We start from the raw sequence: 16,058 nt of genomic DNA on the forward strand, positions 1-16,058 counted from the left end.
ACATTGCTGATTCTGCACCATCTGTCTCTAATGCCAGGAACCACTACATTAAAGAACTGTTATCGTAAAAATATAGTTAATATAATACTCCTTTTATCAAGCATTAAAAATAAAGATTTTTTTTTTTTTAAAATGGAGTATATGTAAAAAAAAAATTTTTTTTAAAGAAAATCTAATCTCTACCATTTAGTATATGACTGGATCCTTCAGACATATTCATACACCTGTGGTAGGACAGTGTTTGAGCTCTGAAAGCTAGTCTCTATGGTCTTCTCTGCCATCATTCCTACAGAGACTAACTGTTGGTTTTAAACATTGTCTAATCAAAGGTGTATGTATATGGCTGGTGGAACCTGTCGTATACTGAAGGGATTAGTTTTTACATTTACTTCATTTAAAAATAAATATATATCGAGGGGCGTAGCCTGGCAGCCACACCGAGCGGTCGCACATCAAGTGAGCTCCGAGCTAAACTGAGCATATATAGCCGAAATCCAAGCTAAAGCCCTAAATCTCGACAGTTTACAAGCCTCCCAGGGACGGGGTTTCAACGCTACGGCTACAAGCAACAGGTCTCGCGACCGAAATTGGCGTCTCCTACCCGGGGATTTACCTAAGGCCTGCGAGGGGCCTGCTCAGAAGGTGCAGGGGAGGCGGCCAATCCCTTAGCCGACTGTGGCTCACCCACCTGGAGGTCTCCCAGACATACTCCTCCCACATCCCCCCTCCCCTGCCGGTGAGGGAAATCCCGGCAAACACAGCCCGAACCCAGAAGCAAAGCATCAGCAGTGCCCTACCTGCACCACCAAACCAGCAAAAACAAACATGGCTGACGCCACGTGCAGCCCCGCATCCAGCTCTCCACTTCCCTCTCTCTCTCTGAAAGGCTTGATCACCTGTTCGCTGCCAAGCTATCCCACCACGTGGACACATGAGGACTGCCGTTGTGGTACCTCAGGCTTGTATGTATCTATCTCATGCACTGCAAAAATATAAAATAAAAAATATATTTAATTTTAATACTTGATGACAGTTGTCCTTTAAGATGTAGTGGTTCTGGTGCCTATACTGTTCCTTTAAGTGATTGCTTCTGACTAGGGTAGTAGTGGCACAAAGATAGATCTCCAACTGTTACTGAACCACTGCACCTATTTTGCTCTACAAGCTTATGGTTGATAAAGCATCATTTGACTTGTAGTACACTAGGCAATATACATGTTGTCTATAGTCCTATGGAAGTCTTTTTTTGTAATTTATTATTACATAATGGTTAATAGTTTTTTAATTATATTATGTTAATTATCTTTAATTGAGGTATGTTATTGAACACTGAATCATTACCCATCCCCTTGAATTTTGTTTTATGCGGGCACTCCACTGTTTTATATGAATTATGCCATTGATGTCAGATTGTGAACATGAGTCTTGGGCATGTGTTAGTGATTTTTTTTGGCAATTTAATGATATGCCTATTAATATGCTTGTAATTTTGTTACGTTCACCAAGTAACTGACTTTGAATGGATTTTGATGGAGTTTTTTTATGTGCTTTTTCATACACTTCAGTGTTAATTCTCTCTGCTTAATAATATTATTATTATTACATGTAAATGAGGGTAGGGTAGTTTACTTCTATAGTGAATAGCTGATCTTAATAGGTGATGTGTGTCATTATTCTGTTTTGTTCCACATCCACTTTGATGTGCATGCATGTTTCTTAAAGTATATTCTAATCAGACATTATCACTGTACGTTTGTATGTGTTGTGTTGTGTTTTTGATTCCAAAACATTGTATTAGTGTAACAGTGTTTATTTGTACTTTGTTTATTGTAACTGATCGACCAGGGTTTTGTTTTTATAAGTTAGATAATATTGCTTGCAAATGTATTATATAAAAATATATTTGTATGGGTTCTCTGTAACTTAATCTGTATTATGTATCAACTCAGGAGAGGCATTTCTGGTGTTTTGATCTGCACATGTGAAAACATTTAGACATTTGTTAGCGTATTGGTTGATTGATTGAAACGTTTTCTGTAGTTGAGCAAGTCTGTTCTGCTTTTGATTTAGCCAAGTGTCATTGGTTCTAATAATGAGTAATAACTTCTTCGGAAGGCTTACGATCTCTTAAGGCATAGTGTCCTGTTAAACTGAACTGATAATGGTAAAAGTGCTCTTGAAATGCTTGAGAATTGTGAGATTGTGATCATGTTGACAATGTAAGTTGCTCATCAGGCAAATATTTGGCAGCCGATTGTGATCAAGGCTTATTTTGTTATTCACTAAAATGTGAATTGTGAAGAATTCAAAGTTAACTTAAAGTAAGGCATTCAACGTGAATTTTACAAAACAAATCAACCTTGGATTTTTTTTATATTTCTAAATTTGAAATTAGTTTTGTTTTTACACTAAATTCCTGATATTTCACATTTCTATGAATAACCCTAGTAAACGTTCTATAAACTTGCATTGCTAACATACCTTGTGAATTGAAACAGTTATTCTCTTGATTTCTCAAGTTATTTCATCGAGGTATCATTAAAGGGGGCACTCCAATCACCACAGCCACTTCAGTTTGTAGTGATTATACCTCTAGCAGGCTACTTGTGCCTCCCTCCAGTTCTGTTTTGCAGACCAGTTCCGCCAATCAGTGACACGCAAATATGGATGAGATTGATTTGGCTTGGCTAGCTTTCTCATTAGCATAATAGTGCGTGTGGAATGCGGCCACGATATACTGACCGTCTCAAAATAACAATCGTATGATACAAATCCAAAGCAAACACCTAATTACATCCATAATCTCTTCAATGGGCTGTCGTGTTATAGTGGATAGAATGTCCCTTCCAGCTAGTGTTGTCGCGAACCCGGAATTTTCGGTTCGCGAACGGCGAATGCGAACTTCCGCAAATGTTCGCGAACCGCACGAACCGCCATTGACTTCAATGGGCAGGCGGATTTTAAAAACAACAGGGACTCTTTCTGGCCACAATAGTGATGGAAAAGTTGTTTCAAGGGGACTAACACCTGGACTGTGGCATGCCAGAGGGGGATCCATGGCAAAACTCCCATGGAAAATTGCACAGTTGATGCAGAGTCTGCTTTTAATCCATAAAGGGCAGAAATCACCTAACATTGACACCTGTCCTCAAAGCCCAGCCCTGATACACACTGACACAGAGCAGAATAGAGACTGTTCCCCCTACATAGGGTCACTTGGCAGATATGGATTGACACCTGTCCTCAAAACCACTGATACACACTGACACAGAGCAGAATAGGGACTGTTCCCCCTACATAGGGTCACTTGGCAGATATGGATTGACACCTGTCCTCAAAACCCCTGATACACACTGACACAGAGCAGAATAGAGACTGTTCCCCCTACATAGGGTCACTTGGCAGATATGGATTGACACCTGTCCTCAAAACCCCTGATACACACTGACACAGAGCAGAATAGGGACTGTTCCCCCTACATAGGGTCACTTGGCAGATATGGATTGACACCTATCCTAATGATCCCTGATACACACTGACACAGAGCAGAATAGAGACTGTTCCCCCTACATAGGGTCACTTGGCAGATATGGATTGACACCTGTCCTCAAAACCCCTGATACACACTGACACAGAGCAGAATAGAGACTGTTCCCCCTACATAGGGTCACTTGGCAGATATGGATTGACACCTGTCCTCAAAACCCCTGATACACACTGACACAGAGCAGAATAGGGACTGTTCCCCCTACATAGGGTCACTTGGCAGATATGGATTGACACCTGTCCTCAAAACCCCTGATACACACTGACACAGAGCAGAATAGGGACTGTTCCCTCTACATAGGGTCACTTGGCAGATATGGATTGACACCTATCCTAATGATCCCTGATACACACTGACACAGAGCAGAATAGAGACTGTTCCCCCTACATAGGGTCACTTGGCAGATATGGATTGACACCTGTCCTCAAAACCCCTAATACACACTGACACAGAGCAGAATAGAGACTGTTTCCCCTACATAGGGTCACTTGGCAGATATGGATTGACACCTGTCCTCAAAACCCCTGATACACACTGACACAGAGCAGAATAGGGACTGTTACCCCTACATAGGGTCACTTGGCAGATATGGATTGACACCTATCCTAATGATCCCTGATACACAGTGACACAGAGCAGAATAGGGACTGTTCCTCCTACATAGGGTCACTTGGCAGATATGGATTGACACCTATCCTAATGATCCCTGATACACACTGACACAGAGCAGAATAGAGACTGTTCCCCCTACATAGGGTCACTTGGCAGATATGGATTGACACCTATCCTAATGATCCCTGATACACACTGACACAGAGCAGAATAGAGACTGTTCCCCCTACAGAGACTGTTCCCCCTACAGAGACTGTTGACCCTCACTTGGCAGATATGGATTGACAAATCCCTGACAAACAGCTACCACATGCAAGGAAGGCAGCAGGGCGCAAATGACCCACTCCCGACGCGGGAAGGTAGTGACGACAAATAACAATACAGGACTCTTTAGAGGCCCTGTAATTGTAATCAGTCCACTTGAAATCCTTTAACTTTGATTAATTGGAGGGAAGTCTGGTGCAGAGCCACTGACCCATGCGCAGGGCCAGCCTTAGGCCTTTGGGTAGTGACGACAAATAACAATACAGGACTCTTTAGAGGCCCTGTAATTGTAATCAGTCCACTTGCACCAGTGGGGCTAAAAATTAGGCATGTACACATGCCTGAAAAATTTGGTATTGTTGCAGCCGCTGCTGTAGCAGCGGCCAGAAAAATTGACGTTTGTTTCACAGGCAGAAAGTGCCCTAAAACATGGCGGCTTGAACCCTAGTTGGTGGCGGATAAGTCACGCAAGTCAAACGTCATTCAGAGCTAAAATACAGCAGTGGACCATTTTTAGCCCAAGGCAGCTCATCTCATCAGGCCTTTTTTAAGCGAATGTATCGCCCAGTGTCAGTCCCTTCGGGATCCATCCCTCATTCATCTTAATAAAGGTGAGGTAATCTAGACTTTTTTGACCTAGGCGACTTCTCTTCTCAGTGACAATACCTCCTGCTGCACTGAAGGTCCTTTCTGACAGGACACTTGAAGCGGGGCAGGCCAGAAGTTCTATCGCAAATTGGGATAGCTCAGGCCACAGGTCAAGCCTGCACACCCAGTAGTCAAGGGGTTCATCGCTCCTCAGAGTGTCGATATCTGCAGTTAAGGCGAGGTAGTCTGCTACCTGTCGGTCGAGTCGCTCTCTGAGGGTGGATCCCGAAGGGCTGTGGCGATGCATAGGACTTAAAAAGGTCCGCATGTCCTCCATCAACAACACGTCTTTAAAGCGTCCTGTCCTTGCCGGCGTGGTCGTGGGAGGAGGAGGATGACTTCCACCTCTCCCCCTGTTAGATTCCCGTTGTGCTGTGACATCACCCTTATACGCTGTGTAAAGCATACTTTTTAATTTATTTTGCAAATGCTGCATCCTTTCCGACTTGTTGTAATTCGGTAACATTTCCGCCACTTTCTGCTTATACCGGGGGTCTAGTAGCGTGGACACCCAGTACAGGTCGTTCTCCTTCAGCCTTTTTATACGAGGGTCCCTCAACAGGCAGGACAGCATGAAAGACCCCATTTGCACAAGGTTGGATGCCGAGCTACTCATTTCCCGTTCCTCCTCCTCACTGATGTCATTGAAGGTATGTTCTTCCTCCCAGCCACGTACAACACCACGGGTACCAGATAGGTGACAACGAGCACCCTGGGATGCCTGTTGTGTTTGGTCTTGCTCCTCCTCCTCCTCCTCAAAGCTACAATCCTCCTCTGACTCCTCTTCCTCACAATCCTCTTCCAGCGTTGCCGCAGGTCCAGCAAGCGATGCTGATAAGGCTGTTTCTGGTGGTGATGGTGACCACAACTCTTCCTCTTCCTCTTCACGCTCATCTACAGCCTGACCCAGCACTCTTCGCAGGGCACGCTCCATGAAGAAAACAAATGGTATGATGTCACTGATGGTGCCTTCGTTGCGACTGACTAGGTTTGTCACCTCCTCAAAAGGACGCATGAGCCTACAGGCATTGCGCATGAGCGTCCAGTAACGTGGCAAAAAAATTCCCAGCTCCCCAGAGGCTGTCCTAGCACCCCGGTCATACAAATATTCATTAACAGCTTTTTCTTGTTGGAGCAGGCGGTCGAACATTAGGAGTGTTGAATTCCAACGTGTAGGGCTGTCGCAAATCAAGCGCCTCACTGGCATGTTGTTTCGCCGCTGGATATCGGCAAAGTGAGCCATGGCCGTGTAGGAACGCCTGAAATGGCCACACACCTTCCTGGCCTGCTTCAGGACGTCCTGTAAGCCTGTGTACTTATGCACAAAGCGTTGTACGATCAGATTACACACATGTGCCATGCACGGCACATGTGTCAACTTGCCCAACTTCAATGCTGCTATCAAATTTTTTCCGTTGTCACACACCACTTTGCCGATATCCAGTTGCTGCGGAGTCAGCCACTTTTCCACCTGTGCGTTCAGGGCGGACAGGAGTGCTTGTCCGGTGTGACTCTCTGCTTTCAAGCAAGTCAAACCCAAGACGGCGTGACACTGCCGTATCCGGGATGTGGAGTAGTACCTGGGGAGCTGGGGGGGTGCCGTTGATGTGGAGCAAGAAGCAGCGGCACAAGAGGACTCAGCCGAGGAGGTTATGGAAGAGGATGGAGTAGGAGGAGTAGAGGAGGTGGCAGCAGGACTGCCTGCAATTCGTGGCGGTGTCACCAACTCCTCTGCAATGCCACGCATTCCTTGCTTGTCAGCCGTCAGCAGGTTTACCCAATGCGCAGTGTAGGTGATATACCTGCCCTGACCATGCTTTGCAGACCAGGTATCAGTGGTCAGATGGACCCTTGCCCCAACACTGTGTGCCAGACATGCCATGACTTCCTTTTGCACAATCGAGTACAAGTTGGGGATTGCCTTTTGTGAAAAGAAATTCCGTCCGGGTACCTTCCACTGCGGTGTCCCAATAGCTACAAATTTTTTGAACGCCTCAGACTCAACCAGATTGTATGGTAAAAGCTGGCGGGCTAATAGTTCGGACAAGCCAGCGGTCAGACGCTGGGCAAGGGGGTGACTTGGTGACATTGGCCTCTTACACTCAAACATGTCCTTGACAGACACATGACTGTGGGCAGATGAGCGGGAACTGCTCAAGGCGGGAGACGGAGTGGCGGATGGTTGAGAGGGGGCAAGAAGGACAGCAGTGGTTGACGTGGCTGAAGATGCTGGACCAGGAGGAGGATGGCGGCTTAGAGTAGGCGTGCTGCTTGTACTCATGTGTTGATCCCATAGGCGTTTGTGATGTGAGATCATGTGCCTACGCAAAGCAGTTGTACCTAGGTGGGTGTTGGACCTCCCACGACTCAGTTTCCTTTGGCACAGGTTGCAAATGGCATCGCTGTTGTCAGAGGCAGACACACAAAAAAAATGCCACACTGCTGAGCTCTGCAATGACGGCATTCTGGTGGTGGACACAGCATGCGTTTATTGGCGTGCTGTCGGGCTGACCCCGGGTGCCGATGCATGCTGTCTGACTGTGCCACTAGCTCCTTGCGACGACCCCCCCCTGCTTCCAACTGGTCTCCTCCTCCTCCTCTCTGTCTCCCCATCTGAACTTTCGCCCTGTTCTTCTTCTCTTCTAGCGGGCACCCACGTGACATCCATGGACGCATCGTCATCATCAACCGCTTCGCTTGTATCTGACAACTCAGAAAAGGAAGCAGCAGCGGGTACAACATCATCATCATCACACCGTACCTCCATGTGTTTAATGCTGCCTGCCTGAGACATATTCCTGTTATCTACATCCTCTAGCAATAATGGTTGCGCATCACTCATTTCTTCAAACGGGTGTGTGAATAACTCCTCTGACATACCAAGTAAAGCGGCTGTGGTGCTAGTTTTGGTGGTGGCGGCAGGCGGGTGAGTGCTATCTTGAGAGGTGCCTGAAGCTAAGCTGGAGGAGGATGGTGCGTCAAGGTTCCGAGCGGAGGCTGTACAAGATTGGGTGTCCTGTGTTAGCCAGTCAACTAAGTCCTCAGAACTTTTAAAGTTCAGGGTACGTGGCTTCTGAAAACTGGGCATTATTCTAGGGCAAAAGGGAATCACAGCACCACGACCACGACGGCCCCTGCGGGGTGGCCTGCCTCTGCCTGTCATTTTTGGGGGGATTTGTGGTACTATGCGTGCAAGCTACTGTGAGACCAGATATGATTGGCAATGTGCACTGGAACAGTTCTGCAGAGCACACACTGTAGGCCTGAGACACCCGCTTGAAGACAAGTAACTGCTATTCAATCTATAACAGTGAAAAACAAATTTTGTTTTTAAAAGCACGCTATAGAGACACCAGATATGATTGGCAATGTGCACTGGAACAGTGCTGCAGAGCACACACTGTAGGCCTGAGACACCCGCTTGAAGACAAGTAACTGCTATTCAATCTATAACAGTGAAAAACAAATTTTGGTTGTAAAAGCACGCTATAGAGACACAAGATATGAGTGGCAACTGTCAAAGCACGCTGGCACAGGTCTGCAGAGCACACGCTGAAGTAGGCCTGACACCAAGATGCTGCAGACAACTAACTGATCTTCTATTACAGTGAAAAAAAATTATTTCTTTTAAATCTAAAGCTTAACCAATTGTTAAAACAGATATGAGTGGTGGCACTGGGCAAATAGGCACAGTATCCAATGTGAACCTCACACAGAAGCTGGCAGGCAGGCAACTGCTCTTCTATTACAGTGGAAACAAAATTTTGGTTGTAAAAGCACGCTATAGAGACACCAGATATGATTGGCAACTGTCAAAGCACGCTGGCACAGGTCTGCAGAGCACACGCTGAAGTAGGCCTGAAACACAGACGCTTGCAGACAACTAACTGCTCTTCTATTACAGTGAAAAAAAATAATTTCTTTTAAATCGAAAGCTTAACCAATTGTTAAAACAGATATGAGTGGTGGCACTGGGCAAATAGGCACAGTATCCAATGTGAACCTCACACAGAAGCTGGCAGGCAGGCAACTGCTCTTCTATTACAGTGGAAACAAAATTTTGGTTGTAAAAGCACGCTAAAGAGACACCAGATATGATTGGCAACTGTCAAAGCACGCTGGCACAGGTCTGCAGAGCACACGCTGAAGTAGGCCTGAAACACAGACGCTTGCAGACCACTAACTGCTCTTCTATTACAGTGAAAAAAAATTATTTCTTTTAAATCGAAAGCTTAACCAATTGTTAAAACAGATATGAGTGGTGGCACTGGGCAAATAGGCACAGTATCCAATGTGAACCTCACACAGAAGCTGGCAGGCAGGCAACTGCTCTTCTATTACAGTGGAAACAAAATTTCGGTTGTAAAAGCACGCTATAGAGACACCAGATATGATTGGCAACTGTCAAAGCACGCTGGCACAGGTCTGCAGAGCACACGCTGAAGTAGGACTGAAACACAGACGTTTGCAGACAACTAACTGCTCTTCTATTACAGTGAAAAAAAAATATTTATTTTAAATGTAAAGCTTAACCTATTGTTAAAACAGATATGAGTGGTGGCACTGGGCAAATAGGCACAGTATCCAATGTGAACCTCACACAGAAGCTGGCAGGCAGGCAACTGCTCTTCTATTACAGTGAAAAAAAAATATTTATTTTAAATGTAAAGCTCAACCTATTGTTAAATCAGATATGAGTGGTGGCACTGGGCAAATAGGCACAGTATCCAATGTGAACCTCACACAGAAGCTGGCAGGCAGGCACCTGCAATTACATTACACAGGAAAAAAAAAAAAAAAAGCAGCCTGATGTTATAGCCCTAAAAAGGGCTTTTTGGGGTGCTGTCCTTACAGCAGAGATCAAATGAGTCCTTCAGGATTGTAGTGGACACTGAATACCCTAGCCTAGCTATCAATTTCCCTATGTAATCAGCAGCAGCTAAACTTTCCCTCCTCTCACTAAGCATGCATCTTCCGAATGAATCGAAAATGGATGCTGGGAGGGAGGTTGGAGGGTGTGGAAGGGAGGGAGTGCTGCTGATTGGCTGTAATGTGTCTGCTGACCGAGAGGCAGAGGGTCAAAGTTTGCCCAATGATGACGAATAGGGGGCGGATCGAACTGTGCATGTGTCCGCCCGCCGCGGCGAACGCGAACACGCTAATTTCGCCAGGAAGTGTTCGCCGGCGGACAGTTCGGTACATCACTACTTCCAGCCTGTTATCACTTGATGTCTTAGATGTATGTTTCACTAAAAGATAAGCAGTAGAAATCAAATCAATCTGTGGTGCACAGTGTTAGTTTAAATTAAACTCTGGCGGTGTGTTAGCCTTAGAGTATCAAGTTTGACACCTAGACATAAACCAATTAACCCATCTACCCCAGCCTTCTTTAAATGCAAACCATATTCCTCTATTTCTTAGACCTGACAGACAGCATGTCCCTCTAGGCTAGGTCTCAGTCAATCATTAACTATATGTAGCTTTAAAAGTGTTATTAGTACGTGAAATGTGACCCATTGGTTTCTAATTGGACTGTAGAATGATGTGTATACTGTCTAGTCTCAGGTGAATTCTGAAGAATAAGGCAAGATGTAGGTAATTTAAAAATAAGTTCTTGATGAATAAATATGCATTAAACATAAATTCTAAGTACGAGCAATATTTAGTTTTTGCATAGTTCCTAATTCTTGGAAATGGTTATTTAGAATGCTGCCATGGATGGAGGACGCTAGATGACATGGACAGGCATTTATAGTAAAGAGGAGTTGTTTCAGCATGGTGCGCAAGTGTGTTGAGTGGGTAAACCCATTCACTTTCACTGAATCATGAGCACATGCAGAGTGTGCTGTACAAATGCTCGCTCAATAGGTATGCTAGTAATGTGTCGTATTAAGCTTGCAGGACATTTGTTTGATGAGCATGTTTAGTTGGAACTCCGGAGAATTGTCTGAGGACAGTGGAGCATGGTTTCCGTACAAGGATTGCTCTACTGCAGGGGTGACCAAAAGATAGATCTACAGGTGGTGTAGAACTACAACTCCCATGATGCTTTGCATGCCCATAGAATTCCCTTTAGAATGCCAGAGCATCATGGAAGCTGACATTTTTAAAACATCTGGGGATCTACCTTTTGGGCACCCCTGCTCTGCTGGATCACATACATTTGTGAGGCATATTTCTGCTTGTTCATTGGTGGTCCAATTCATGGGATATATAACTCATTACATTTTATATATTGATTATTGTTAATCACTTTACGTTTGTATTTGTTGTGTTGTGTCTTGTGATTCTGGATTGTGTCTTGTGACCTTTGGATGCATATATCTCAGTTGATCCAAAGGTGGGTAATTTAAGTGCATGTTATAGCATACAGTAAAGGTAGTTTACGTGCTTTGTGATGGCAGACGAGCCTCCATGGGCAAGTGAATCCATAAAGTTGTTGAACTGTTTACTAAACAGGAAATAAGTACCGTATTTATCGGCGTATAACACGCACCGGCGTATAAGACGCACCTCATTTTTAGAAAGAAATTCCAGGAAATTTCCCCCCCTCCCATAGTATTCCCCCCCCCTCATCCCATAGTATTCCCCCCTCATCCCATAGTGTCCCCCCCTTTCCATAGTATTCCCCCCTCCCATAGTATTCTCCCCCCCTCCCCTCCCATAGTATTCTCCCCCCCTCCCCTCCCATAGTATTCTCCCCCCTCCCCTCCCATAGTATTCTCCCCCTCCCCTGCCATAGTATTCTCCCCCTCCCCTCCCATAGTATTCTCCCCCCCTCCCCTCCCATAGTATTCTCCCCCCCTCCTCTCCCATAGTATTCTCCCCCCCTCCTCTCCCATAGTATTCTCCCCCCCTCCTCTCCCATAGTATTCTCCCCCCCTCCCCTCCCATAGTATTCTCCCCCTCCCCTCCCATAGTATTCCCCCCCTCCCCTCCCATAGTATTCTCCCCCCCTCCCCTCCCATAGTATTCTCCCCCCTCCCATAGTATTTTCCCCCTCCCCTCCCATAGTATTCTCCCCCTCCCCTCCCATTCTCCCCTCCCCTCCCATAGTATTCTCCCCCCTCCCATAGTGTACTTCCCCCCCTCCCCTCCCCACCCATAGTGTACTTCACAGCTTGCACCGCGGTACAGGAACTTTAATTTCATGTTCCGGTTTCCGGCGGGACTGAAAGGACTATTGTGCACACTTCCTTTCAGTCCCGCCGGAAACCGGAACATGAAATTAAAGTTCCTGTACCGCGGTGCAAGCTGTGAAGCCGGCCCACGCTTCAAGACAGGTAAGTAATTATGGGATATCGGCGTATAACACGCACCCACGATTTTCCCCCTATTTTCAGGGGAAAAAAGTGCGTGTTATACGCCGATAAATACGGTATTAATATGGATTGAAATGTAAACATTCCTGTGTCCAAAAGATCTTCTGTGTCCAAAAGATCTCCTACCATTCTTCTCAACTTACTTCTGGAATTGTTCGGAAACATTTGTAATTTTTTTTTATTCCTGTGTACCACTGCTTAGACACAAGGGAAAGTGCACAGAAAGTCAATGTAAATAATTACTTTACTTAATGGATTTTTGTAGTTGCATGAGAACTTCACTTGCAGTACTCACTCAGTACATCAATGTCTTTCTTGGTGGAACATAAGACACTTTTCCCCATTTTATTAGAAAGATAATGCACATAATTCTCTCTTGACATAGATTTATAAAAAGAATGAACGGTTAAGAAACAAAAGTTACAAAAGAATTGTGCCAATTTCTCATATTAACATTTCTAAATCTTTTAACAGGACAAAAAAACTACCGGGTCAAACACAAGAATAGAGGAACTCAACAGTTACAAAACAGCTTGCCTTCAGATGTAGATATCTTAAGAAAGGGACTTTTAGGAAGCCAGGCTCCCTCTTATAATAACAAAACTGATAACATCAATGAAACAGAATCCCACCAAAGAACAAAACGCTTTTTGTCCTACCCGCGGTATGTAGAAGTGATGGTGGTCGCTGATAGCAGGATGGTGCAATATCACGGAGCAAATCTACAGCATTATGTTTTAACACTAATGTCCATAGTAAGTATATAGATAAACGTTAACCTATGTAGATGACTTCCTTTAGAGTATCACGCCATGTATGCAGGTCTTGTCAGATGCAGGTTGTTGTTTTGAAGAGCTGTGCCTTTTCTCATCTTGATTTTTTTTTTTTTTTATCTCACAATAAACCATGTAATCAATTAAATTATTTCAAAAATAGTTCTCCTTTATTTAAAAAAACGTGTGTAAGAGGCTGTATTGTATATATGTATATACACACACATACACACACGTTTCAGACACCACAACTAATGCTCTTTAAGATAATAAAGAAAAAGGAAAATGGTTATTTATTACTGTGAAAACATAGCATGACATGAATTTACAATCACAACTGAGTGTTGTCTGTAATTTGGTTGATGCTGTAATGTTGCTTGTTCATAAGATTGTTAACCATGGTGACTCTGTCATGTAATGCTAGTTTTAGAGTGGCGGTGGCTAGGGTAAGGTTGGGAGAGATGTTTGTTTGGGGTTATTTAGTAATAGGGTAAAAATACCCCAAATGTTTAAAGTTGTTGTCATGTTTGATACTAAATTAGGGCACAGAAGCTTTTAGGAATAAGCTCCTCTTTAAAAAAAATGTATGTCCATTATGCTAATGCAGGGACATTATAAAATCACTGTAATAGTGTTCTCTTTTTTCTGTCGACATGCTAAACTCAAAATTTTTAAAGTGAAGTTGCTTGTTGCAACTGTCTTTTAATCTAAAAAAAGTTGAGTTTTTAAGGCACTCATGTTCAGTAAATACAGAAAAACATTTTAGCCAATATTTTAGTCCATAGAGGGCTGTTTTCAATCCCTCATCTGTGATTGGTTGGAAGCTGCAATATAAATATATATATATATATGTATGGGCCCATGTGTATCTTGACCGAGAATATAAGGAGAGATCCTATTGGATTTAAAAAAAAAAAAATTTATATGGGTCAGTGGGATTTACATATGATTTGGTATATCTGTGTAATATCTAGTAAAAAAATGCAGTATACTACTTAAACCTGTACACAATATTCAATATATATTCTGGAAACTGTGCAGCCAAACACACTTGACATGGAAAATATCAACACAAATCCATGATTTAGTAACATCAGAAATGTATTTAGAATGAACACGTACTGATGATCTTTCTCTTATCATACAGGTTGCGTCTATTTATAAGGATCCAAGCATCGGAAACCTAATTAATATTGTTATTGTGAAACTAGCCGTAATCCACAATGAGCAGGTACATTAATGGTTCATTTTTGATTCCTAGTGTATAATGTAAGTTATATCTCAATGTTAACATTGCTCTATGTTTAAATTTTCTCTCATTAGGAAGGTCCTTCCATCTCAGCCAATGCCCAAAACACTTTAAAGAATTTCTGTATTTGGCAGCAGTCACAGAATTCCCCTGATGACAATCACCACTCACATCACGATACTGCGGTGCTAATAACCAGGTTCATAATTTGTCATTCTTTTAATACTTTTTATTTCTGGTTCTCTATTTAAAAATTTAATTGACTCTCGGCGTACTCATGAATTAACTCTTACAGAATGTTCATTTATGGAGCAAATCTGAGCAAATTATATCAAAATGATGACATGTAAGCCATTGTGTCATTCATTCTGTACAGAGCTGGGTACCTGGCAACATGCATGGCAGCTGCAGTAGACTTATGTGACTCCTGTTAAGCTCATGCCACTCTCAGAATTTGGGTCAAATGAGGAAATTGATTACCTTAGTAAACGAAAGGGAAGTGGCTAGATTGAAAGTGTTTGTAGAATGGTAAAACACAGTGATTTTAAATGTATACTCTTTTCTACAAATAATGTGTCAAACAAATGTTCATTTTCTTTTTGCTTTGAATTGTCCTTTCTGGTCCTGTACTGGTCCTCACCCAACAGGGATACAATTTTGAAGAAGCTATGTCTTTCTTCTTCTTCTTCACACAGAGGGGCTGTAAATCATGTCACCCCAGCATGTACTACAGAAGAGCTTTCAGGGTTCAATATGTACAGTGCTGCTTAATAGCAGCCAGGAGAAAAGGTGAAGAAGGAACCCCCAAGGAGCACACAAATATATTCAGTCCCTTCTAAATCCATTCTTTCCTCTCTAGTTTATCACCCGTTTCCTCTAAGAACATTCTTTCTCTGTGCCGTGTTTTACACAAGCTTCATCTAACTGGCTGGTTTTGTGAAGTTGTGCTAAATACATTTCTGTTGTGAACTATAAATCCCATAACCTTTAGCCAGCTCGTATGCCACAATGGTGACTGACTGATGATGGTGGCTAATGATAGCTGGTGTTATAGTTTATCAATAGTTGAAGGACTACTGGTTGCATGTTCCTAACTTAGCTCATTCACATTCAAGAAATCTGTGTTAGAGATAATCAAAAGAATACCATATTTATGGCACATTGAGACCGCATTAAGGTTGGCACTAATATCGCTAATATTTCTCCATTTCTAATATTGAAATAAAGTGCTTCTGTATTTATATATAAAATCTCAAAACTATTAAAAAGATTATGGTTTTTCTACTGGCCGTGTGCCATATAAACCTATTTTTCAACCATATCCTGTGCTTAGTCCTCTATATGAACCTTGTTCAGAAAAATATAATGATATGACCATGTGACTTTCTATAATAAAAGTAATTTTGCCAAATAACTGCTTCATATAGACTTCCTTAATATGGTGTGTTGTGACGGAACACAGGCTATTATTTTGCTCCAGATCCGAGAGCTTTTAAATGGGAAACCAGTGTTTGAAATCTGCGTACTCATTGACTAGCCAAAAATGTTTCAATAATTATTACATCGTATGATTTAAAAAAAACAAAACATTTTTTTTTTGCTGGGTATAGAACTTGATATCATGATGGGTGGATGGTAAGTTT

At 43.2% G+C, this 16,058-nt stretch overlaps 1 protein-coding gene across 1 annotated transcript in view; it reads left to right on the top strand.

Moving 5' to 3' along the window:
• The window catches only part of ADAMTS9 (ADAM metallopeptidase with thrombospondin type 1 motif 9), a 220,810-nt gene that overhangs the window by 44,182 nt on the left and 160,570 nt on the right, over positions 1–16,058 (top strand). The window contains exons 4-6 of the mRNA XM_063426827.1: positions 12,868–13,148; positions 14,314–14,397; positions 14,490–14,614. Of these exons, the coding sequence (XP_063282897.1) occupies positions 12,868–13,148; positions 14,314–14,397; positions 14,490–14,614 (490 nt within the window). The remainder of the gene's footprint in view (positions 1–12,867; positions 13,149–14,313; positions 14,398–14,489; positions 14,615–16,058) is intronic.

This window comes from Pelobates fuscus, chromosome 7 (assembly GCF_036172605.1).
Source record: "Pelobates fuscus isolate aPelFus1 chromosome 7, aPelFus1.pri, whole genome shotgun sequence".
NCBI classification, from domain to species: Eukaryota; Metazoa; Chordata; class Amphibia; order Anura; family Pelobatidae; genus Pelobates; species Pelobates fuscus.